Here is a 25,222-nt window from a genome sequence, read left to right as displayed (position 1 = left end):
CCATATGGTAAATATTCAATAAGCAAATGGTATCTGTTTATTTTTAAAGAATTATGTAGTACCTACTGTGAGCTGGGTATTCTGAGCATGAGAGAGTATAAACAAATTAGATGGTGATAATAGCTACAAAGAAAATAGAACAAAAAGTAGAGAATAAAGGCAGGTAGTTGTATGTGCTTACACACTTGTGTGGGTGTATGTAGTTTTAATAACACTTGAGCTGATATATGAGAGATGAGAAGGAGCTGGGTTTTCAAAAGCCGGGAGGAATAGCATTTTATGCAGAACTGGTGCCTGGGCTACCGCCCCAAGACAGGCAGGATTCAGGGACTTGTAAGGTCAGAACATATTCGGTGTGGCTGAAATATATAAGCTGTATGAAATAGATTGAAAAAGTCAGCAGGAACAGGACATAGGCTACTCTGGGAAGACCGAGATCACCCTGTAGGTCAAAGAACTTGACATTTTCAAAGACCATCTAGAATGCGTCCTGAGCAAAGCAGCACAGAATTCTGCATTGCGTCTGAAACTCCACATCTCTGCATTCCAACATTCTACTTCACCTTCCCGGAGGAGAAATTACATTAGCAGGTCCATTACTTCTAAGCACACACAGGAAAGTAAAAATCAACTACCTGATAGAAATACTCGGGTCCACTTTACCGAAGTTTCTGAAGTCACCTTGCTAGTAACTTGGTGTTCTTTAGCTTGCCACGTTTATTAGCCAGAATCTCAGCTCCTCCTTTCCTCCCCTTGTACTGGCAGCAGATTTGGTCGTGCTGCAAAGGGACAGTTGGATGTAGCTGAAGTAAAGGCCCACCAAGATCGCACCTCTGTCATGGACCTAATTCCTTCCCTAGTTCTCCTCTACCCTCTTGGTACACAGTAAAGTGTGCCCTTAATGTCAGATGCTGTCAAACCTGACAGAGACAACAGAGCCATCTGTGATTCCTTTGATTTGAAGCAGAGAGAAAAGCCATCCCTCAAAAGGGGAAAAATGACCACATTAATTCAGAGCACTTTTCTATTTGATATGTACAGTATAGCATTTATGTCCTTTAGAAGATGGTATGAGTGCCCTTCCAAGAGTCTTCAAGTCTTCCAGGCCACATCCTGGCTGTGTGCCTGAGGGCACTTCCCCTGTCAGTCCCATCCACAAGGGAGACCAGCAGTATGGAAAGTGCAGAGGGACCATGAGACCCCTCCCCCAGCAGCCCTGGAACCACAAATTTGGGGAAGCAGTATGTAAATATCCCAGCTCCCTCACTCCTCAGATGGGACAAATGTGTTGAGTGCGTTTTGCATTGAAGGATTAAGCTCAGTCCCTTTACTGTGGTAGCTGACTTTGTAGAACTTCTCTCGCATTTCCTGCCTTCCCTTCCCTATACTACCCTCCTGACTTTCCTACCAGCCATGTCTGCACTTCCCATGCAGACCATTGTACTTGAATCTTTGTCTCAAGGTCAGCTTCTGGGGAATGCAAATTCAAAGGCAGAAAGCAGAGTCTGAATAGTACTTGACACCACAAAAGGGGTTAACTGCCATAAATTGATACTCAGTGTTAAGAGGAGACCTCCCTCTTTCTCTCCTCACATTTTTACATGGAAGGACTTCTTCCTATGATAACACCCAGTTTTCTCCCATTGGTTCTTTTTTCTTGATTAAGGTGAAAAGGATCAAAAAGCAGTACAGACTAGAGATTCATCCTTTCTTCCCTCTGTATTCTAGACTGGTATGAAATGATAAACCCAGAGAAGTGTATTGGCCCTGAAGACCCAACGGTTTCTATCAGTAGGCTGCCTCAAATCCAGACTGCTGAAGGAGGGTTACAGAGCATCAGAAATCCTTTTTGGTTGTATCTCTAAGGTCACATTCCTCTCTTGGCTTCATGGTTATGAAAGCTGGTGTTTTATGATCCATTTGTCCACATTCTGTCTTGCGCTTAGTAGACCTGAACTTGCCAAAAGCACATTTGTCCAACTGACATGTGGATATGACTATACCACTTTTGCCTCTAAATATGTGAAATTAAACTACTATTTTGGGATTTGTTTTCCACTTCATATGCCAACCAGTTCTTCAAAGTTTCTCATTTTCTTCATGATCATTTTAATCCGTGATAGAAAATTAAATGGGAACACAAAGGAGATTAATATTAATGTAAAAGCAATTAGGATACACTGACTTGGACTCCTCCTTTGCTTGCTCCTCTTTTCCCAAAGCCTAGCATCTCTCTGAGGCCCTACGTGCCCATGGGCTCCTAGTCCCCACCTGTTCTCCTGCCTGTAGGCTGCTCTGGCCTCTCAGCAAGTTCAGAGTGAGGTGCTCACTCTTCCTGTTATCCTACTGGCCTTCCAGGAAGGGCACACTGTCGGGCTGCCAGGTGGCCTGTGCCTCTGAGCGTCTCCTCCTGTTCTAAGGAGAATCCCCAGCAGACAATGACTTTGAATCTTCCTCTGAAAAATCAATCTTCTCACCTGACAGAAGTCTCTCCCTCCAGAGGCTGCTAAGTCAGCACACGTCATCTTCTCCGTGAGCCCTCCTTGGTGAGAGGAGTGAGCACGTTCCCAGACCTCTCTTTCCAACACAAGCACCTGGATCTGTTGGAAGCTCCTTGCTAGGCCGCCGTCTGCTGAAGGAACGGATTCATAGGCAGCTTCGTAATGAAGTAAAAACCCAATTCTGTGAACAAACATATTTAAGTTCAGACTGATCTGTACTACTGTAGTTGCCATCCCTCAGGTTCACCTGAGCTGACGGGGACTACTGAACCAAATGCGTCTCATGTAGGATGTCTGTTTTCAGGTGTGGCATCTTTGCCAAGGAATATATTGTCAGGAGAACAACACCAGAAACATTTTTTTCCCCACTTACTTTTGATTCAAAGTTTAGTGTTTCACATATTGCCACATAAGAATTCAGAAAGGAAAATTCAGCAAGACATGAATTGCTATTGTATAGAATTTATGTGATGATATGTTTTTATACAGTATATTTATACATAAAATATATTATCAATGTTACAGGTTTATATGATTTCCTAATATAAACCAAAATCACATTCCGTTTTCCTCAACTGTCACTGAGACTAATCTTAACTCCAATTTAAAAGGACTAAGGATAAAGGCTGTAAGGCTGACAATGAACACTAAAACACTCATAACTGACCCTCGGGCAGGCCTGTGTTAATATGTATTTATGCAAAACTTATTCTATCATTTTGGATTCCTAGTTAATAAAAAAGCTAAGTTTAGTATTAGAAATCACCTTACATTTACATAGTACTGTCACAGGACTCCTGCCCACCAATATAACATTGTGAGGTGAGCTGTTTGCACATGTGATCACATGGAACTCACAGACAAAAAAGCCAGAGTTCTGAAAATCAGATCTCATAGCACTGTGGGACAGAACTAGCCATTAAGCCAAGGTTGGCCTCTAAAGTTTCTGCTCGTTTAATGTCCCCATTAATACATAAATACACTTAAGATATTTAAAAACCCTCTTTTCAGGGACCATCCCCACCGCTGTTCTTTACCATGTCTGGAAATTGAGAACTCATTTTCTCTCAGATTGGAAGAATGAATTCTTTCACAAGATTCTAACCATCTCTCGGTTGTCTGGTGGTCATGGAAGTGGTGAAGGTTGAAGGTATCAGAGAATGGGTACATTTATTCAAGGGCTTAGAAGCCAGTCAAAAAATATTTGCTGAGTGTTTACTCTATGCCAGGTAAACCTATAGCTCTGGGGCACGGTGGTGAATTAGGGAAGTGCTGCCACAAGGTTTCCGCCCTAATGCATGAGACCTGCCTGGAGAATGATTTTTTTTTTTTAATTTTAAGGATTTAAAAAATTTATTTATTTCAGAGAGTGTGCAAGCAAGAGCATGTGAGTGGGGGATACGGCAGAGAGGGGAGAGAGAGAGAATCCTTAAGCAGTCTCCCCACCGAGCAAGAAGCCCAACATGGGGCTTTATCCCAGGACCCTGAGATCATGTTCTGAGCTGAAACCAAGAGCTGGCTGCTTAACCGACTGCGCCATCCAGACGCCCTGGAGAATGATCACACATGCTAATGTCAAGTACATTTCTGGGTAAGGAGATGATAAAACTGGGTCGTGCCGAGAGTGATGGAAGGGCAGTCCTGAAGCAGCAAAGTGACCGGAGGAGGGAGTGCTGTTGAAGCTGTGAGGAGAATAAGGAGGAGGCAGCTGGGAGAAGAGCAAGGGTATTCCAAGCTTCAGAAAGTAGAACAGGTCTTGTTTAAAGACAAAGAAAGAAGACCACAATGCCTGAAGGGGACAAAGGGAGGAAAAGAAGTTGGAGAAGTAAATGGAGGACAAATCACATAGAGTTTTCCAAGCCAGACTAGCAGTTCAGATTTTATTCTAAATGTTAAAAAAAAAAAAAAAATTCAAAAATTATCAACAGAACCAGGCTGATTTTAAATCCTAGCTTTGATATTTATTAGTTATGGGATCTTGGCAAGGTACTTAAATCTCTGAGCCATAACATCCTCCTTTACAACCTGGGGAGGATAAAATCTCCTTATATGGTTGTTGTGCAGATTTTAGGAAAATGCAATTTGGCCGCAGGTAGTACAGAAAGCTATGATCGTGTACACTGTGCATGGTCAAAGATGAATTCCCCTCTCCCCAAGCTCACAGATTCCAAATAAAGGATATATAAACAGAAGGAAAACATAAAAGAAAATTATCTTATACAGCAAAAAGAGGCAAAATGCAAATGTGAACCCAATAAGATCCGTCAGTATTTTGCTATGGCTCTAAGAACTCTAGCCTCTAGCCCAGGGGTCAGCAAACCACAGCCAGTGGGCCAATTCTGTGCCAGCCTTGGGCTTATATAGCACAATCTGGGAACTAGTTTGGTTTGTACACTATTTTAATTACAAAAAAATTTTTTATTTGACAGACAGAGAGCACAAGCAGAAGAACAGAGGGAGAGGGAGAAGCAGACTCCTCACTGAGCAGAGAGCCTGAAGCAGGATTGATCCCAGGACCCTAGGATCATGACCTGAGCCAAAGGCAGACACTTAAGCGACTGAGCCACCCAGGTGCCCCTGGTTTGTACACTTTTAAATTTTTTTTTTAAATCCAAAGAACATTTTATGACACATGAACAGTATATGAAATTTAGATTTCACGAACAAACTTCTACTGGAACACAATCCATTCTGTTACATATGTATGTCTATGGCTGCTTTGCACTACAATGGCAGAGTTAAAAAGTTGTGACAGAGAACATATGGCTTGCAGAGATGAAAAAATTTGTGATTCGGCCCTTCACAGATCTAACTTAACTATACTTAGTCACCCTAAAGGAAAAATATAAAATAACTCATTCTCTGATCACTTAAAACCAAATCGAACATGGGTTCTAGACTTCAGAAGGAAGAAAGGCTAAAGCAGATATTGCTTTGTATCATCTCCATGCCAAATCTGCAAAATTAACAACTGGCAGTCCTGTGTAGGCAAGAGTAAAACATTTACCTTCACTGAGTCTCCCCCATCCAGTCACAGCACTGGTCTTCGAGGGAAAGAGCCGTTCCATGTTTTGTGGGAGACACACAGGCCTCACGATGGAGTTGAACTCCAGAGGAGAGCTCAGCTCTATCAGGGCAACGTCAGAGTCATGATTCCATCTATCAAAGGCTTCTCACACCAGGATGTGTTTTGCCCTTCTTACCTCTATCAGTGGTGAGTAAGTGAATTACAAGTTCAAGTCAATGAGTCCAACTACTTCCCTGCATAATAGTCCAAAATAAACCTTAAATCTCCACATTTCCATACATCAGCAACGAAGGTGACTCTGTACTGAATTTAAAAGGGCAATCTCTGTTTATAATTTGCAGGAGGCCATGAACCACTCTCTGAGGACTGGCCATTCTGGAGAAACCAGGCCATGTGCACCTGTGTACACAGACCTCAATTTGCACTTCCTGACCTTCCTCCCTCAATTCTCTGATTAAACTGTGATCTCAGATTGTATCTTTAAATGTTGGTATAAATGGTAAGTGTAAAGGGGCACTAGAAGATGAATACTTAATGATATATTTTAGCTAAAGGCATTCCCCAGCATGTGGTAACACTTAGAATACCAGCAGAATTGTCCTTAGAAATATTTCTCACCTGCTCAGCTGGTTCCTTCAGGGTTCTGTCACGGTGTCCAGTGACAATGGTCCAGAAGAGAGGATTATTTTTCCTGGAGAAAGAACCAGAACAAAGGTCTGACATGAAGAGACATTTTTCACCATTTGGTCTAATCCCATGTGGCTCTACTGACAGGCAATGAGTCTAGTTCTGCCAGATGGCCTACCCACTCTTCTGTTTGGTGCCTTTGTGTGGCCTCCTTGCTGGGAAGGTACACACTTCCTGAGCTACCTGAAGAGTTCTTAGTTATATATCCCGCCCCTTTGTTTGGGCCGTAAAATGACTTTGGAGACCCCGCCAAATAACACCAAAGGCTAGTTTTAGGTTGAGAACGAAAAAAGAGAAAGTACAGCTTACTTAAATTTCACAGTATAAGAATACATGAAGGGGCTCCTGGGTGGCTCAGTGGGTTAAGCCTCTGCCTTTGGCTCGGTTCATGATCCCAGGGTCCTGGGATCGAGCCCCACATTGGACTCTCTGCTCCGCGGGAAGCCTGCTTCCCCCTCTCTCTCTCTGCCTGCTCTTTGCCTACTTGTGATCTCTCTCTGTGTCAAATAAATAAATAAAATCTTAAAAAAAAAAAAAGAATACATGGAAAAAAAGGGACGGGCACGTGGGTGGCTCAGTCAGTTAAGCATCGGACTTTGGCTTAAGTCATGATCTCAGAGTCCTGGGACCGAGCCCCACATCAGGCTTCCCACTCCGTGGGGAGACTGCTTTTTTTTTTTTTTTTTTTTTTTTTTAAGATTCTATCCTTTTATTTGACAGACAGAGACCAAAAGTAGGCAGAGAGGCAGACAGAGAGAGGGAGGACCAGGCTCCCCGCTGAGCAGAGACTCCAGATGCGGGGCTCGATCCCAGGACCCTGGGATCGTGACCTGAGCCAAAGGCAAAGGCTTTAACTCACTGAGCCACCCAGGCGCCCCTGGGGAGATTGCTTCTCCCTCTCCCCACACCCAACTTATGCCCTCTCTCTCTCTTCCCCTACCTCTTTCCCTCTCCCTGTCCCCTTCTCTCAAGTAAATAAAATCTTAAAAAAAAAAAAAAAAGAAAAAAACCCCTACATTCATAATAAGTTAGCTTCTGGCCTATATTTTACTGTTAAAAGTATCCAAACATTATCTTACAGGAATACATCTCAAATTGTTATCCTTGATCAAACTACCAGAATTAATAGAACAGAGGTTAAAAATATATATCAGTTCCCAAAACAGGTAAAACTCATCCACGTTGTTGCTTTCGGGGAGGGGCGGATGGTTGCAAGAGGCATAAAGGGGACTGCTGGGTGTTGGGAGTATTTCATTCCATGATGTGGGCACTGGTCCCAGGGGTGCTCCCTGTGTGCAAATTTTTCTAACTATAAACCTGAGATCTGTGCACTTTCAGTATCCTTCAAATGGATGTTTAAAAAAAAACGAACTGAAATCCACATCCCTTAATCTGCCACATTAAGACTTCCAGGTGAAGAAATAGCTGAGGAAAGAGTCCCTTAGTTGTCACAGATATTCTGTCACATCAGCTTTGAGATTCTTCAACTTTTCCAACTTGTTTCCTTTGGAAAAGTCAAGTTACTGCACTTATTTTTTCAGTGTGCTTTATTCATCGAAGTTTCTTCATACACGTAGGCTTCTTCTCTCTAGTCATAACCACGCTCATTTCAATTCCTCGCGTGAGGGGTCTGACTTACTCCTGTGTTTCAGTGTGCATTTATGAAGGGAGCGCCTACTCAGGTGAAGTGCTTGGCAAGTACCCTGAAGATGGTAATGACTCCATAATGACAGCCATTAGTGCTGTTATTATCCTCCATGCACTCTGACAGAAGGATTAAACTTTATTTTCAAAGTCACCCTCTCAATTATTCCTTGGTAGTAAAGGAACTTATTTCTTAAAGCCATTCTACTATATATAGAGGATAGTGTGCACAATAAAATGAAATAATAAAAATCATGGTATAGCTGATAATGTAGATCACAATTTCTAGTGATGCTATAGGTGCCCAGTCATCAAATATCCTTTAATTTGGTGGAGAGCACAACATAAAAAGCATCATGACAGAACAACATATATGTTATGAGGCAACAAACCCCGAGTTTTTCCACTAGTGGGAGGATAGCTCCAAGTAGCAAGTGATAAGTTTCTCCATCCTTTCTGGCCCCTTGCTCATAACCAAGTTTCATTTCTTATATCCTTAGGGTCTTATCCCCCATCTAACATCGGATGTTCCATTGGGTCCCATAGGACACTTCTGCTTTGGGAGAAGGAAGGATCACTGCTGAATTACAGAAAAAAAAGTAGCTGGAACTGGGGGGAAAAAAAAAGTTTGAGACAGAAAGATTCCAATGTATAACTGCAAAGTGAATACAGTCCCCTCAAATGAGTTAAAAATCCCAAATGAGCACAAAGACTAGTGTGGAACAGCAAAAGAACACCAGTTTTCCTCAAGTTTGGGACATTACCTGGAAACGGATTACAAACACAAATCCTCAGGCCCCACGTCAGACTTACAGATTCAGAAACCCTCCGGGTGATTCTGGTGCATGCTACAGTTTGAGAGCTAATATTAAGAGCAACCAGTGCCAGGCAAGCCATGGGACGTGGTACTATGTTGCTGCCAGTTATCCTGAATGTCCTTGGGGTGCTACCCAACAAGGTCGGCTGGTCTGGCACCTAGTGACCTTCAGCAAAAATGATGTCTACCTCAGCTCCCAGACTTTGCATGTCTCCCCGGCTGGCTTATCCCGCACGGCAAACTTCCATTATCAATGGATTTGGATACGCAGAAGCCACTTTCAATGGAGGATGGAGCCCTCGGTGTCTACCAGGTCAATGAAGAGGCCGGGAGAAACAAAGCCATGAGGGGAAGCAATTGCAGAGTTCCCAGAAAACCAGGGCACGAGTGGTACACACCGCCTTTGTTACTCTGGCCTATCAAACACTTCCGGTGTTAAGAGCCATACACTGCAAGGAATGGCTTCAAAAAACATTTCTTTGGTGAAAGTAGTTAGGCAACTATGAAAAGGTAAAAAATGAGTCCCACAGACATTTTTCCATATCACTATCAATAGAAAGCACAATGTCTTGTGCAAAAAGTCATAAAACAATATATGTGGTATGTACAAATACTATAAACTATATGCCTGTGTGGTTAAATGTTAGTGGAAAATCAGATAATTAAAACATTCTTAATATTGATCACCTCTAATGGGGAGGAATGGATCATAAAATGGAGATAGCTTAGATTTTTCTTGATAACTTTCTTTAACAGCCTTTTCCCACAATTATTACTATTATAAAAATCTTTTTTTCCCCCCAAAGACTTTTATTTATTTATGTACTTATTTGACAGAGAGAGTGAGAGCACAAGCAGGGGGAACAGCATGGGGAGAGGGAGAAACAGGTGCCCCACTGAGCAGGGAACTCCATGCAGAACTCAATCCCAGGACCCTGAGATCATAACCTGAGCTGAAGGCAGACGCTTAACTGACTGAGCCACCCAGGTGCCCCATAAAAATCTTTTTTTAAAATAAATCACTGATGAAATTACACAAATATTCCTTTTGTGGTAAACTTAAATGGTTCACAAACATTTACGGCTGATTGTACTTACCAATCTCAACTGACTCACCCAGTTGAACACCTCCCTTATGAAGAATGGTCTTGCTATGGTCTGTATCTTGCTACAAGGGGTCTGGTCCATCACATAAACTCAAGAATAGATTATTCTATTTGACAAGGGAACCTGCCAAAACTTCTGTGTCTCAAGCTTCTATACTAATATTTGTTTTCTCTAATAGATTAATTCTTACTAATTAACCACCTACTATTGAGGCTTCTTTTCCATGATACACCAAAATGAATTCTGATAGAATTATTATAAAATGGGCATCTCCAAGGGAGGGAAGGCTAGAATGAATGATGTGGTATTAGACAGAGTTGGAAACATCCACATGACCTCATGTTTAGCTTAATGTAGATACAGAAAGAAAGCTAGGTTTATAAAATGGATTCGTGTGCATGGCTATATTTTCTAGCTCTGTCTGCTGAGAGAACCTAGCACCATAACACCCTAGTAGCAACTAGTACACTGGCCACTGAGATCTTAATTTCTCATACCATTCTCCAATAAAATAAACCAGAGCTCGTTGGAGAAATGACTGATTCCAGGACTGAGCAGGGAACATGTAAGATAAACATGGATCATTCTGTAGTGTCACAAACGGACACACACGAAAGACACTGAAAGAGCTGACACTGGTCAAAGCTGGAACCCTCTGAGCAACAGAACGTTAGTATTTTATATAGTATTATGTTGCATTTTAAACTAAATATCCCCAAGTCCATACTGATATAAACAAATTATTTAACAAATAAATAGAGAAGAGACATCCCATCAGGAAAATTTCCAACAATTTATATAAATACTCTTCACTCAGGGAGATGGAGCTTAATACCCAGAGTCTCAGCTGTCATCTATACTAAGTGACTTGCTTCCAAAGAGTAAGTGTGGAAAGGAGGAAAATGTAACTTTATGATGGAGATTGGCAAACCCTGCCTTAGCCACAGTCATCATCAGTGACAAGTCATGATGATAACATGTAACCTTCAAATAATATAGTAAGAATGGCATATTACCACTGTGGTTTTCCTCCTCTAAAACCATAATCCCAGTAAAACCATGAGGAAATACCAGACAAACTCCAACGGAGGGACATTCTACAAAATAACAGCGGAGTACTCCTCAAAACTGGGAAGATCATCCAAAACAAGGCAAGTCTGTGATACTTAGAGCCAAGAGGAGCTTTATGTGACATGCCAACTAAATGTAATATGGTGTCCTGACTGGCAGAGGGAACAGCAACCACAGACACCTGGAGACAAGAGGAAGAGTGGTGTGTTTGAGGAATGGGGCTGGCTACTATGAGCAAGCAAAACAATGGTGCTTGATCGAGGCTGTATTTTGGAATCATCCTGGAGTTAAAAAAAATAAAATAAGGGGCGCCTGGGTGGCTCAGTGGGTTAAAGCCTCTGCCTTCGGCTCAGGTCATGATTCCAGGGTCCTGGGTTGGAGCCCCACATCAGGCTCTCTGCTCAGCAGGGAGCCTGCTTCCACCTCTCTCTCTGCCTGCCTCTCTGCCTGCTTGTGGTCTCTGTCAAATAAATAAATAAATAAATAAATCTTAAAAAATAAAAATAAAATAAAATACCAGCAACCAGAACTCACCAACAGACGACTGACTTAGGTAGCCTGAACTGAAAATGAATTAATTACAGTTACACAGTCACGTGGCTTATCTGTATAACATGAGGATAAGAGCAAGGCACAGAAAAAAATACAAACTACAATTCTTTTACATTATGAAAACCAAAAAAAATCAAACAATAGGCTCATTTCAGGGGTTCACAGATGTTAAATTAAAAAAAGGAAAGGTATCATAAATACAAAACTTGGCATAGTGTCTACCTCTTGGCTGGGGCATTGGAGGGTCTTAAGAAGTGCAAGGATTCTTCCCAAACTGAATGGCAGGGACACATATGAACATTTACTACTCTTTAGATGACATACTACGTACATTTTTTCATATCATGGCATAATTCAAAATTTGAAAACATTGAAGAAGTTAATCAGAATTTTGGTCCACTAGTGGTCCAGTGACCACGGTGGCAGATTATCCTTCTGTCCCCTCCACTGTTGTGAGCCATATTTTAAGAAAGACAACACTAAATCAATCCAGGAGAAGTGGCACTGCAACTTAAAAGGGCCATTTGAGAAAGGTCTTCAGGTATAGGGAGCACTGTATGTGAAAGAAGAACCAGACTTAGTTCTTGTGTTCTGGAACCCCAGTAAATTTAAAACAACAGATTTCTGTTACAGAGAAGCAGACTTATGCTCAACATAATAATCATGGATTGCTGTAATGGGATGAGCAATTTCAAGTTTTGGTTAACATTTTCCACACTGACATTGTTTAAATAGAGGCTAGATGGCTATGTAGGAAATCACCAAAAGATTCATGCTTTAAAATTAGTCTGGATGACTTCAGTAGTTAGACAATTATACTTATGTCCAAGCACAGTGTATAAAGACATGTGCTAAATACAGTATTAAAACATCATCAGTTTCACTCACGATTGCACACAGTGGGCTGCGGTCAGAATCCAAGTAGGGCTGAGGATGGGCTCTCCACACTGGTGACTGCCTAGGAACCTCACGCCCACCTGCCATGGCCAGCAGTGGGGGCAGGCTTCGTCCCCCTCTACAATTCTTCTTGAAAGCCACTGGAGACTAAATGGAGGGATGCCACAGATGTCTACAGCAAAGAAAAGGAAACTAATGACCCATCCAACTGAAATAATGAAGCTCATACTTTCCGTTGCAAAGCCAACGGAAGTAATTCCGAAATATCAGATGAACTTTATAAAGATACAACTCCTAAGACCCCATGTCTGAGGAATCGGATTTTAAATGCTTGCCTAGGTGACTCTGCTAAGCAATGGGTTTTTAGTTATTGGTCCACAGAATAATAGTTATTCATTTAGTAAATATTTTAGTACTTGGTACTGCCAGGCACTGTTCTAGATATTGGTGTTCTAGGTATCGGTGATCTATCAGTGAACAGAACAGACAAAAATCTTGGCCCTCGTGGAACTTATATTCTAGTAAGAAATTTTTGTTAGTTAATAGTGCATGCAAGTTCTTCATTATATGTCTTTGTTTCCTCTCTCTCATGGTATGAAACCATTCACCAAATCTTCAAACATGCCAAATACACTAAGACATCCAAATGCCTTTCTCTTGTCTGTAATATCGCTGGACTTAGCTCAAGCACTCTGTCTCTACAGAGCCTCCTCTGATTTCCCTATAAGACGTTTTCCCCTATTACCGTTGCCTGTACCACTTTCTATTACAACCCACAATTAGACCATATTCAATACATGTATATAGAACAATGAAAGATCATAATTTTTGACCAGACACTTCAGATTACAAGTTAAAATTTGCCAGAGTGTGCTAAAATAAAACAAAACAAAAACTTCGGTTTTCTCCCATTGCCCAAAATTACATCATCATATTAAATATGAAGCCTAGGAAAATATTTTAAATATTAAGTTTGCACAGGTATAGATGAAGACAAAGGATTGTTCTCTGCATCCTTCTTCCAATCAAGAGCTTATTTCTTCTTCCTGCCATTTATGACTCTGTATGCTAACCCAAACAAGATTCTGGAATTTTTATGGATCTAAAATTCATTCTTCTTCACTGGAGTTATATCAATGTAAAATGAGGTTTTCTAAAGAAGAAAGAGTAAACAGATAGAAATCACATGACCATCAACTCACCACACAGAATAGCCTTTGCAGAAGACAGGGGATTGACTCGGGGGTGGGGTGGGGAGGGGGTGATGTTGATCCAATGTGGTTTAAAGAGTATAGAGGAAACATTTCTTCAATTGAAAATATTTAAAGTATTTTTTACCAGTTGACCCTACTTGCTTACCCTGGGGTCAATCATATAACCATTCTAATGTTGATTTCACTAATACTACCTTTCCAATGCTAAATGCCAGATCCCATAGATGTGATTTATTGTATATTTCTTAACAATCCTCTTGTATCTGACTCTTAAGCACTTTTTCCTTCCTTGGCTTCATGGAATCACTTTCTTGATCTTCTCAATACATCTATAACCATCTCTTCTCAATTCTAGAATTTTTTTCAAGATCCCATCCTTCAGCGAAAAATATTCCATAAGGTACTGTTTACAACCCTTTTACTATTCATTTGCTTATATATGCTTTCACATTTCTCTCTTCAATCTAAGTCTATTTTTCTGAATTCTAGAGCTAGGACTGCTAGATCTCTGCATCTGGGTCTCCGACAAGCTCATAAAAATAAACTTGTCTCAAATGGAAACAAGTGATTTCAACAGTGAACACGGTCTTGTTATGCTTCTCGGTATCATTTAGTGGCTCTACCATCCATTTTCCTGTCAAGCTATAGTCCTAAAAATTATGCTGGGATTTTTCTCCTTTGTATATTACCTTTGGCACAATATATCTAACCAGGGAACAGATCTCGAATACATTCTTACAGTGACTTCTTCACTAGTCTCCTTGAATGTAAATTTATCCCTAATCTCTATATCTTCCACATTACTACCAATGTTTGGATTCTGGCTCCACCTCTTGGCAGTTATGCATCTTTGAGAAAAGCTACTCAACCTCTCTGAACCTCTTGTCTATCATCTGTGAAAAGGAGAGCAATATATAAACCTCTTATGCTTGAAAGGAGAAATCAAAGTTATAATGCATGAGAGATGTTTAGTTGATACCTGGTAGAAAGCAAGTCATGGATAAATGTTAGCTAGCTATCCTAGCACTCTGGTACCTAAAATTGAATGCCCTGAATCTCATACAATCGAACTCTTGCCTTTTCTATCACTCCCTCCAAAGTCTGAGTAGTATCGAATAATTTGCAGCTTTTCATACAACGCTCATTCTCTTCCACGACAGGATCTCTGCAGAGGATGTTCCTTTTGTTTAAGTAAAGGCTTTGTTTTCTAGAATGACTAGAAAAACTATTAGTCCTCCAAAGCCCTGAAACATCCCAAAAAAGGAGCTGGTTAGTGTCATTTCTGAATTACATTCTCTCATCTAAATTACCCACTTTCCATATAAGGTGCTTAGAGTCTCTTTTGATCATTTAGTGGATGATGTAGTTTCTTGGCTTCACCTGAGGTTCTTGCGAAAGCCCAGGTTCCAGGACCCCATCATAATCTACTGAATCTAAAACTTCAGGGGTGGGCGCAGGAAACTGCATTTTTATTTTGCCACCAAGGTGATTCAAGTACCCTAATTTCAGGTACACATAACTAAGTGATCTTCTGTATAACTATTTTCACAGGTAAAAAATCACTACTGTGCAAGCGCTTATACTCACCTGAGAGCAAAAAGGTAAATGTAACCTTAAAGCCCTGGAAGGTATTTTCACCATCACTTTTAAAGTGAATCACCAATATGTTATTAGGACTGAATATTGGAGTAAAGTTCAAGATTCCACAAAATTTAGCTGTCAGTTTTAGGGATGTTTGATTAGTTATAATTTTTTTTTAAAAAATCAGAAAGCAGAGGTAAAACATTATCCAATTAATTTTTTCCAGCAATTCTGGTTTTCTTCAATTTTGGTTTGTAGGCACGCCTTTCCATTTCATGTGGGAATTGCACATTTGTTTCCAGATAACTATGTATTGTAATTTTATCTCACAGAAGAACACTCTACAGATAGGGTAAAGATATCTGATTTTTAGTATGCATAGAAACTCCAACTGATTAATGTACACAATGAGAAGAGGTGAGTAAAAATCCAAAACGTGGTATTCCTCTTTCCAAACAGAATATGGCTACACTTCAGGTGAATAAGCACCGCCGGCAATCCGCTTCACCCAGAGCCCACCCTACACAGCTCCCGTTCTGCTAGATGAGGGGACTCTGTCTCTACTCACCTGGCTTGAAGACGCAAACACACATTCCCAACCCACCTGCGTTCCTGGTCTCCCAACCACACCAACACTTAGCTAAGGGACAGAAAGCAGGTATTAAGGAAACGTCTGTCCGTCTGGAAGATCATTTTTTAGATTCAGTAAATCGGTAGGTCAGAAATGAAAGTGTACTTGCAGTTTTAGGTCCAAAAATGAACTTTAAAGACTGAAGTAGTAATTATAGCTTGGTTGCTTCTTTTAGTTACTTTTCTTGGACATAAAAATATCACAAATTGAAGAGATTTACACAGAAAGGAGTTAGAAAATTTACCTTCAATAACTACCAAAAACATACTCACTGTCGCAGTGGGAAAAGTTCACCTTCCAAATATTCTGAAACATTCTCTGCATTTTGCACGTTCCTATTAAAAACCTCACTGGTGAATCCGTTGTTGGCTCGTGGGTTAAAGCTAAGGTTTTCTGACACATGAGTTTCCAGCATAAGAAATCCTCATTCCCATTTGACTCTGTGGCACCCAAGGAAGACAGTAAGTGTTGCAAACACTCTCATGCTTTTCAGATAGAACGTTACCCACCTAACTCGTGCTCCTCTTCAGGGTTACTGTAAGTCACAACCACATCATAAACACAGTTTTGGCTAAATTCAGTGATAAAGTCCTCAAATTCCAATTGTACAAATTAGAAACATAACCAGAGAATTGGTCAAGGAACAGATGCAATAAATTTTAAAAGCTTCCCTCTGTACATGAAAAGGTCTTCAGTTACCCCCTCCTATTCCACTAATAGAATAAGTCATTGCAGTCTCTTTGGAAAGCAATTTGGCAAGGACTCTGAGGTTAAAACGTACAAGCCCTTTGACACAGAAAGTCCACCTCTGGGAATTACATACATCCACATGTGCCCAAAAACACTGACACAGGGATGTACTAGCATTATTGGTATGGACAAAGACTAGAAACCCACCAAGTGATAGTAGGGAACTGGCTTCAGAAATGATGGAGTATCACACAACAGAATTTTATGCAGTTGTTCAGAAGAGCTCTGTGGATTCATCTGGAAAGATCTTTGGGATATTTTTTAAGGAGAAAAAGCACGTTAAGCAATATAAATATATGCATGTCTGTAAGGGCTCAGCATCTCTCTCTGGGGATACTTGGGATACTTAATCAGTGTTCGCCACCAGGAGGCAGGATGGGAGTTAGAGGAGAAGGGAGCATACTTCCTGTTGCATTCTCTCTTCAACCGCTGAAACGTTTCAAACAACATATATAGATCCATATATAGAACCACAGATGTGGCCCATGGAAGTTCCTAGACATAGTGGCCGTTTGCAAGCTCAGATGAAGCAAGTTCTGCCTAACCAACACAGCTAAGCTCTGGATGAACTGTATAGAGCTTCCTTAGTCACTTACTGTCAACATGTGTTTCTCTGGAGCATGAATGAAGCAATGACACCTTACACATGTGAGGATAATTGGCAGAGTGAACTGTCCTTCCTTCCACCAGTACAGCCACACTCCCCCAGCCTTAGCCTGTAGGAAGGTCAGGGAACTTCAAAGTGAAGGGCCAGAGGCATTCCCTCTTCCTTACCTCCACCTCAAATAAAAAAGTCAGGGAATTAGATTTGAGACACCTGCTCCTGAGTTCTTCTATATGGCAGTAAAGGTCAGCTCAAACCTGCTGCCACTCTTTCCTGTCCTAGAAACAAATGTAACTGTGGCCTCATTGGTTTCTGTCAGCAAGGATGGAGGCAAAAGACCTCCACAGACCTTACCTTAAAAGGAAAAGGGATTGAAATAGCATTAAGATGGCAGCAGCTTATATGTGTTTTCCTGATATTATCTGACGGGAAAATTCTCTGTTCTCAGCACACCAGACTATTTAGTGTTTACTTTAATTTTACCCACACTCTCTGTGTCAATGATTTTATATTCCATTCGCTTTCTCAAACTCAATCTCCCATGTCTAAATTCTACTCATCCTTCAGGGCCTGACATGAAGCCCAGTTCTCATAAATTTCCCAAACTCCCAATGAGGTAAGAGCTACATTTTCTGAATCACCACAGCACATTTCCTGTACTCTGTCATTTCCTACTTTATGATACACCTTTAGTTAACTCGTCAGACGGCAATTAGAGCAGAGACTGTTTTTACTCTCTATATGTGTAGGGCTTGATATAATATCTGGAACCTAGTTGATTCTTAACAAATGATTGGTTGAAAGAATGGTTACTAGGTAAATAGCAGGCCTGGAGTGTGAAATCATTTACTCAGCCAGTCTTATAATCTTTAGCACAATACCTAATCTATAACACCCTGTCAGTTTGTGAAGAGGTATTTGTCCTTACCACTGGCCTTTGCTGGAGATCAAGTTCTATTATTGGCTCTAGAGACTCTGTATCAAGATGTTTAACATCTTTCAATTAAAGTTATTAATTACGCTTACAGTTTATAAGATGTATCCCATAAATTACCTGAAATGATCTACTGTCATGAGAGAAAAGAACATTATAAAACAATGTGAAGTTCAGTGTGTATGTTAATACACATAAATTAATACACACTACCTCAAAATGTTAACAGCACTTATCTATAGGTGGCAGGATTATTAATGGTTTACATTTTCTTCCATTCACTCATCTCTCTACCAAATTTGGCAAACATGCTCCCACTTTTGTGATGAAAAACAAAAAAGTAGATATTGCCTTGAAAGAAAGTTTCGGAATGTTGTGAGATCGATGTTATTGAACTTGAGAAGGGAATAGAGAAAGCTCAGCCAGTATGTGGGTCATCAGTTCCTCTCCTACCACACACACACACACACACACACACACACACACACACACTCCTTCCAGAAAGGGACAGTATGGAAGATGTCCTGGGGCAGAAAACTAACTTCAGGTCCCTCTGCCCATCTTTGGTTGCTTAGATACTCTAACATGACAAGTAAAAAATAAATGTAGCATACATACTAATAAGCACTCCATTGCTCGATTGTAAAGATATATAGTCATGGTCACATCCAATTTGATTTTGTATGTCTAAGCTTGTAAATTTTACCATCATAATTTTATTTTCTGGTACTGTTATTCTCCACATACATAAGCTAGATAGGGAAGGCAGAGAAAGTGTAATAAACAGCACAGTCGAGTGGGACAACTAAGATCTAGTATTTGGGCTTTAGCTCATAACTCACCAATAACAAAATTTTAAAGGCTATTAGAAGATAAAAGGCAAAGGAAATCCTTATGTGAGAATAATTTGATTATGCTCAAATTGCCAGCATTTATCCAACAAATAGAGGGGTTAATTAGAAATCACCAGAAACCACCCTTTAACTTTCATTCAGTTATAAAATACTAGAATTTTCACCTATACATTGAGGAACCCAAGATTCATCTCTTTGTTCTAAGTTAGTAGTCTAATTGAAAATTCATAATGTTCAGAAGTTGAATTATGCATCATGAATTATGGATTGACCAAGCAGCATATGTTAAGTCTAACCAGTCACGTCCTCCAAGGTCAGCCTTGGTCACGGTCTCTGTGGTTGCCATGTCATCTCTCTAACTCCCGGTAAGGTCAGCTGTGACCTTTTACTAACATCTTTAGAAACATGTCTAAACATTCTGAAAGTAGTCTTACATGATTTAACACATAATCCTCTATTCTCCTTCGTGAATTCACATTATTAAAGAAAAGAAAGCCCAGCAGACCATAAATCCTTGGTGTCTTCCATGCCTCACATTCATCTGAGTGCAAAGCGATCATGCCTGGAATTGAACACATCAGAACAAACTTCTAAAACCTGACGTTCTTTTTCAACCACTTCAGACCTGTTAACAGTCTCACTGCCCTCTAAGTAATAATGTTCAGGATATCAGCAGTTATCCAACTTTTTAATGTCCAGTTTCTAAAGATCAAATGCAATAATTCTTACTAAATATCTCCTCCCTAACCAGAAACTCCCTGCTTTGCTTTTTCTAGTCCATCATTTTGAACATCAGTGTAAAAAAGAGGCTGCCTAAAATATTATTTTTTTTTTTAAATCACTCTTTAGCACTTCAATTTAGAAAGCAATAAGCGGTCTAGAATATTATAAAGCTCAATTTTTCTTTGGTACTTTAGTTGAGAAAGCAGTCCACATCTATCATCATTCTTGAGATTCATTATACCCCTGTGAAGTGGGCAGGGAGAAAGTACTCCCCTTCCTCAAAATAAGAAAACTGTCATGATCTTAAAAGACTCATCACACCTCACATGTAATAGAAAATACAGTTTGGGCTTTATGGCTTCAAAGGCAAGTACTTTCTCCCATTCCAAATCTCTACCTCAAAGATAGAAAACAGATTTCAAATCACCTGATTTATTGTTAGTGACTGTTGTGTTAAAAAGGATTCTGAGATCTAGTCAAGCTAAGTGAGAGAGGGGGACCAACAGTAAGCATTGATTTACCTATTCAAATATTTATTGAGCATTATTATATACCAGGCACTGTTCTAGGCTCTAAGAAATGCAATGTCTCCCATGGGCCTGGAAGGAGGGAGACCACCTGAGTGTTGTGTATCTGCCATGTCTGAGAATTTAGCTACCACCTAACAGAATAAAGATAGGCTTGGAGAAACTATAACTCCTTGCTCCTTCTTTGCATTATCTGTTTCTAACTTACCATTAATTAACTCCATCTGGAATTAAACCTTCTACCATTCTCCAGGCTGCTTTGCATAATGCAGGAATCACTAAGTATGCAAAATGATTCTTTATCTTATTACATTCTAAAGCACATTCCCCCCCCAACACTTGAGCATTCTAAAATCAGAAGGATCTTACAGTGGAGTCTTACAGTTCTGTTAGTTCTGATGGAAATGGTTCTTCCAGAAAGAAATCAGAGTGATCAGTCACTCTGAAGCACTGTCAACTTCATGCTACTGAATTTTTCTGCTTGAGGTGTTTCAGACTATACTGGTGGTGGACATTATAGACAACAGACCTGCATAAGTATTAGTTTGTGATTTGAACTCTCAGAGAAGATTTTTACTGCTCCCTACATCCAGTGTCAAGGTTTGAGGCATGTAACTTTCCATGTGGGTAGGACTGTGCCTTGTTTAGTCTTACACTGAAGGTATAGTCTTTGGTGTCCTGTCTTTATATGGAAACCTCCTAATCTTGGGTATTTTTTATTTCTTTATTGATACATAAAATAGCAATGAATTTTACAACCAGTTTGTTTTAGATGTGCTGAAATACAGCATAAATTCATGCTAATACTGAGTTGTGAAATTACTGAAATTCTTATTCATCTCTTGTTGAAACTTGATTTGAGTCCTTACATGCTATTACAAATCTTAACTATTTAATCTCAACTATATCCTCTAAACTTGAAGCAACTAAAACCTTATAACATCCAAGAAGAAATTTAGTGTACATTTATTTAACTTTCCTATAGGTAACCTGAAATTTTTTTTGTTGCTTTCCCAGGAGAGTAATTATTCACCTTTTTTTCAAAGTTAAACCTTCCTTATTTGTTGTGTTCTCACGAAACTTCCTTCACATATTTATACATTTCTCTTGACTCCTCTCCCTTACTCTCTCTTCTGTTCGTACGTGCAGTTAATTCTAACCCATTCTTCCCCAGAACAAAACAAGACAACAAAACCAAACCAAACCCTGCTTCTCTTGAAACCTGTCCTACTACTCAAAAGCCACAGTTACATCTTCCTCTTTCCCTTCACTGTTAACTGTCTTTTTCATCAAAAAACAATGGCAGCTCCATCCCTCCAACAGGTCAAAAACCCTCATGTTAATCATAAGGCTCTCCCTCTTACAAACCCAAATTTTCAACTCACTATCAAATCCTGTGGATCCACCACTTTTCACCACCTCTACTGTTACAAACCTGGTCCCAAGCCACCACACTTCCTTGGACTATTGCAGTGACTAGTCTTTCAGCTCTTAGCCTTTCCCATCTAAGGTTTATTCTCAATACAGCAGCCAAAGTGATCCTTTTTAAATGTGTCAGGTCATGTTCCTCATCTGCTCAACATCCTCCAATGGCCATCTTACAGGGAAATCCTACGTCCTTCGTATGTCCTGTAAGTTTGATCATGCCAACCACTTCCCCCCTCTCACTTAGCTCTAGCACTCTGATCCAAATCTTCCCCAAATATACTAAAAATTTTCCTTCCTCACACATGCCGTTCCTTCTGCAAAGAATGTTCCTTCCCAAGATGACCTGTATGACTCCCTCCCTCACCTTATTCAAGTCTTTGTTCAAATATCGTCTTTCTAGTGAGGTTTTCCCTGACCACCTTCTCTAATATTACACTACCATCCCTCTTTCTTTCTGTGTTTTTCTGCATAGCACTTACCACTTTTTACTATTATTTAATTTTGGTGACTATAGTTACTTACTATTACTTAATTAATGACTTGTACTACCCCCATTCTCCACTTTCCAACCTGCCCGCAAAGGAATTATTTGTGTTTCATTCACTGCTATATTTCTAGCACCTGAAACAGTGCCTGACACATCATAAAGCTTTGATAAAAATGCTTAGACTACTTGGTGAAGGAAAGATACCAAGTCGTCAACAATCGCTTAGCCAATTATGAATATAGTTCTTAATCCTATAAATCTACTGAATTAGCCACTAAATTTTGAACGGCCATATCCAGTGGCATTTTATCTGACCTCATTTTTTAAAAGATTTTATTTATGTATTTGACAGAGAGAGAACACGAGCAGGGGGAGCAGCAGAGGGAAAGCAAGAAGTAGGCTCCCCTCTGAGCAGAGAGCCCCACGTGGGACTCAATTCCAGGATCTCGGGATCATGACCTGAACCAAAGGCAGATGCTTAACCGATTGAGCCACCCAGGTGCCCCTATCTGACCTCACTTTGACTTCTGCAATAGCTAACACTAATAACAAACTCCTTTTGCTTTGAAAGTCTTTCTTGCAGAAATCTCTTCAATACTTCATTGTCTAAGCTGAACTGCAGGTTCTCTGTGTTTGAAGGTAAACTGGCTGCCATCTGCAATCTCTTAACCTAATGTATCAGTACTTTCTAGAACTTCACCCACAGCCATCCATGCTCTTTTCAAATATCTACTTATAAACGAAACTCATTACTCCCGAAGAAGGCCATTAAGTCTCGGAGATCTCTCAAGTTGGAAATTACTGTATTTGGCTTGAAATCTGCTTCCTCCTAACATCTGTAGTGGTTCCTCGGATTAAGTTCCTTCTTCATCTCAAGTCTTCTTTGGATCAAAATCACCAAGATACTGTTTCAAATTCCTTTCCATCTTGGCCATTGTCCTTCAGACAATTTCCAGCTTATCAATGCCCCTCTCTAAAGATTGTACCTGAAGACCCCTCCCAACTCTCCCCACCCAGGCTCTAATAAAAGAAGACTCTCACTCTTATTCTAGATGCTATTTTTCTAAAAGTTTAAGAAAAGATGGCAAAGGCTTTATTGGTATTATATTATTAGTAGATTGATGCACAGAAAGTCAACTTACACTTTTAAGACATTTAAATATGGGCCTTAATTAAGCCATATCATTTCCTCTGTATACTTATAACAAGTATTTGCAGTCCAGTCTTTATACATTTATTTATAAATTATAATCATGCCACCATTTTAGCTCCCATTGCCTGTGGCAAAAAGTCCAAACTTCTTCTCACGGAATTTAAGGTGCTCTATAATTAAGTCCTAACCAGCCTTTTTATCTTCATTGTCCACTGCCACACTATTTCTTATTTATGCTGGGATTGCTATCCAGCTGCCCTGTGATACACATTGTCCAAACAACTGTAATTTTCTCCATCTCCCTGACATTACTCACACATAACTTCTTCTGCCTGGCATGATCTGTTGAAATCTAGATACCAGAGCTACAAAAGACTTCATGAGCTACAAAACTGTAACTACCCTTCAATGACTAGTTTCAATTCTACCCCTTCACTAACACATTCCTACCACCACCACCCTCAACCATAGTATAAACACACACACCAGACAAACCACTGCAATGGGACTTAGCCTTTCCTTTCTCCATAACACCACCCGACACATGGGTAGTATGAATTATAAAGCTTATCTGATCGTGTTTTATAGTATAGTTCTTCTTATCCAGCTCTTCCTTCTTTCCAGATTATAAACTCACAGATCTGTGATCTACCTTGGCACACCTTTCGATGTTCATACAAGATTTGAAGTTAACTCACAACACTGGAGGAAATGAAGTACTTGCAAAACTTATTTCTAAAGCTTAACGATTTCTTCAGCCAGAGAGGGAACAGATTATGTAGAAAAAGTTTAAAGACACTGAAGCTTATAGATCATGAGCTATTTTCCATCTTCTAGGCAACACTTAACATTACCATTATTACAGCAATAAGTAGGAATGTTGTATATTTGAATACATCAATTCAGGTAAGCTCCAGTCTTAATACTACTCGTGTTGATGGTTTGTATTAGTGGATATCAGAAATATCCATCAGCAAATACTTCCCAACTAGAAAATATCAGATAAATATATAGACTTTTATGTTAATCAGGTTGAGAAATTGAGATACTAGGTACAAATGCCAAAACATTGCCCCTTAAAGACCTGATTTGGGGGGAAACCCAAGAATCATTCCTACCTTGGATACATACCAATTACGAGAAAAGCTTCTCTCTTTGGAATGGGGGTAACGAATCTTGCCATTTTCTCCAAATAACATGGTTCCTTGAGATCTACAAGCTTTCAAAGTGTAGAAAAAAGTTGATCACTTACCTCAGCTATGAATAGAATTTCAAGACATATGGTACACAGTCAGATTGAAGCTGTGTAATTTATATAATTTATATTTATGGGAACACATGTTTTTAGATGTTATGACCTCAGACTTCACTGAGAAAATTTCTCTAAGTTCTTCAGATTTAACATATCTTTATCCAGTTTTCAAAATCATGAGTCATACTGAGGCTTCAAGTTCATTGTATATGGAACTAATATGGTTTTTTCCTCCATCTCTCACTAGGATAATCTGGGTTATAATAAAATACCTATGTAGAAAAATACTAAAGTAAAAGTACACAAATTTTAGCAATGATGTGGCAAGCCTCTATCATGCACTCAGAAATTTCAGCTTCCGGGGTCACATTCTAATTACTGGAAGCTAGAAAAAATAAGCAACTATGGGATGAGAAGCTTAGAAAGAAGATGTCAAGGGAGTGTTATTTAAATAAATTGTCACAATCTGCTATTCATTTTATTGTGGAATTAACTGTTACTGGCTGATTTCATTGCCCTTTTAAAATATTGTTATCATTAACCTTTGTTCAGGGCTTGTTAATCTTTTTAACCTTCTCTTCCATGTGATGAAAACTGAACAGAATTGCTACCAGGAGGGAATTCCCCTGTGCAGTTATGACAACGAACAGAGCACTTTCACTCTGATGCCCAAATGAGAGCCAGTGGTGAGCCTGCTCTAGTGGTGTTCAGCTGAACCAGTCACAGTGGTGCTTCTCGAATCATCGGCAAGGTAGCTGATTGTGGACGACAGTGAGGGAG

At 39.9% G+C, this 25,222-nt stretch overlaps 1 protein-coding gene across 1 annotated transcript in view; it reads right to left on the bottom strand.

The window, feature by feature from the left end:
* OVCH1 (ovochymase 1) overlaps window positions 1-25,222 on the bottom strand; it is an 84,301-nt gene that overhangs the window by 46,931 nt on the left and 12,148 nt on the right. Inside the window, 13 exon segments of the mRNA XM_032854651.1 lie at window positions 2,478-2,629; window positions 5,509-5,704; window positions 6,148-6,220; window positions 12,296-12,476; window positions 13,507-13,565; window positions 14,286-14,304; window positions 15,106-15,234; window positions 16,240-16,341; window positions 17,085-17,125; window positions 17,127-17,190; window positions 17,298-17,438; window positions 18,637-18,770; window positions 24,322-24,409. Of these exon segments, the coding sequence (XP_032710542.1) occupies window positions 2,478-2,629; window positions 5,509-5,704; window positions 6,148-6,220; window positions 12,296-12,476; window positions 13,507-13,565; window positions 14,286-14,304; window positions 15,106-15,234; window positions 16,240-16,341; window positions 17,085-17,125; window positions 17,127-17,190; window positions 17,298-17,438; window positions 18,637-18,770; window positions 24,322-24,409 (1,379 nt within the window).

Source organism: Lontra canadensis, unplaced genomic scaffold, assembly GCF_010015895.1.
Source record: "Lontra canadensis isolate GAN:19392208 unplaced genomic scaffold, GSC_riverotter_1.0 scaffold9, whole genome shotgun sequence".
NCBI lineage: Eukaryota > Metazoa > Chordata > Mammalia > Carnivora > Mustelidae > Lontra > Lontra canadensis.
The sequence above is the reverse complement of the archived record's forward strand: the minus strand, read 5'-3'. Positions and strand labels throughout refer to the sequence as shown.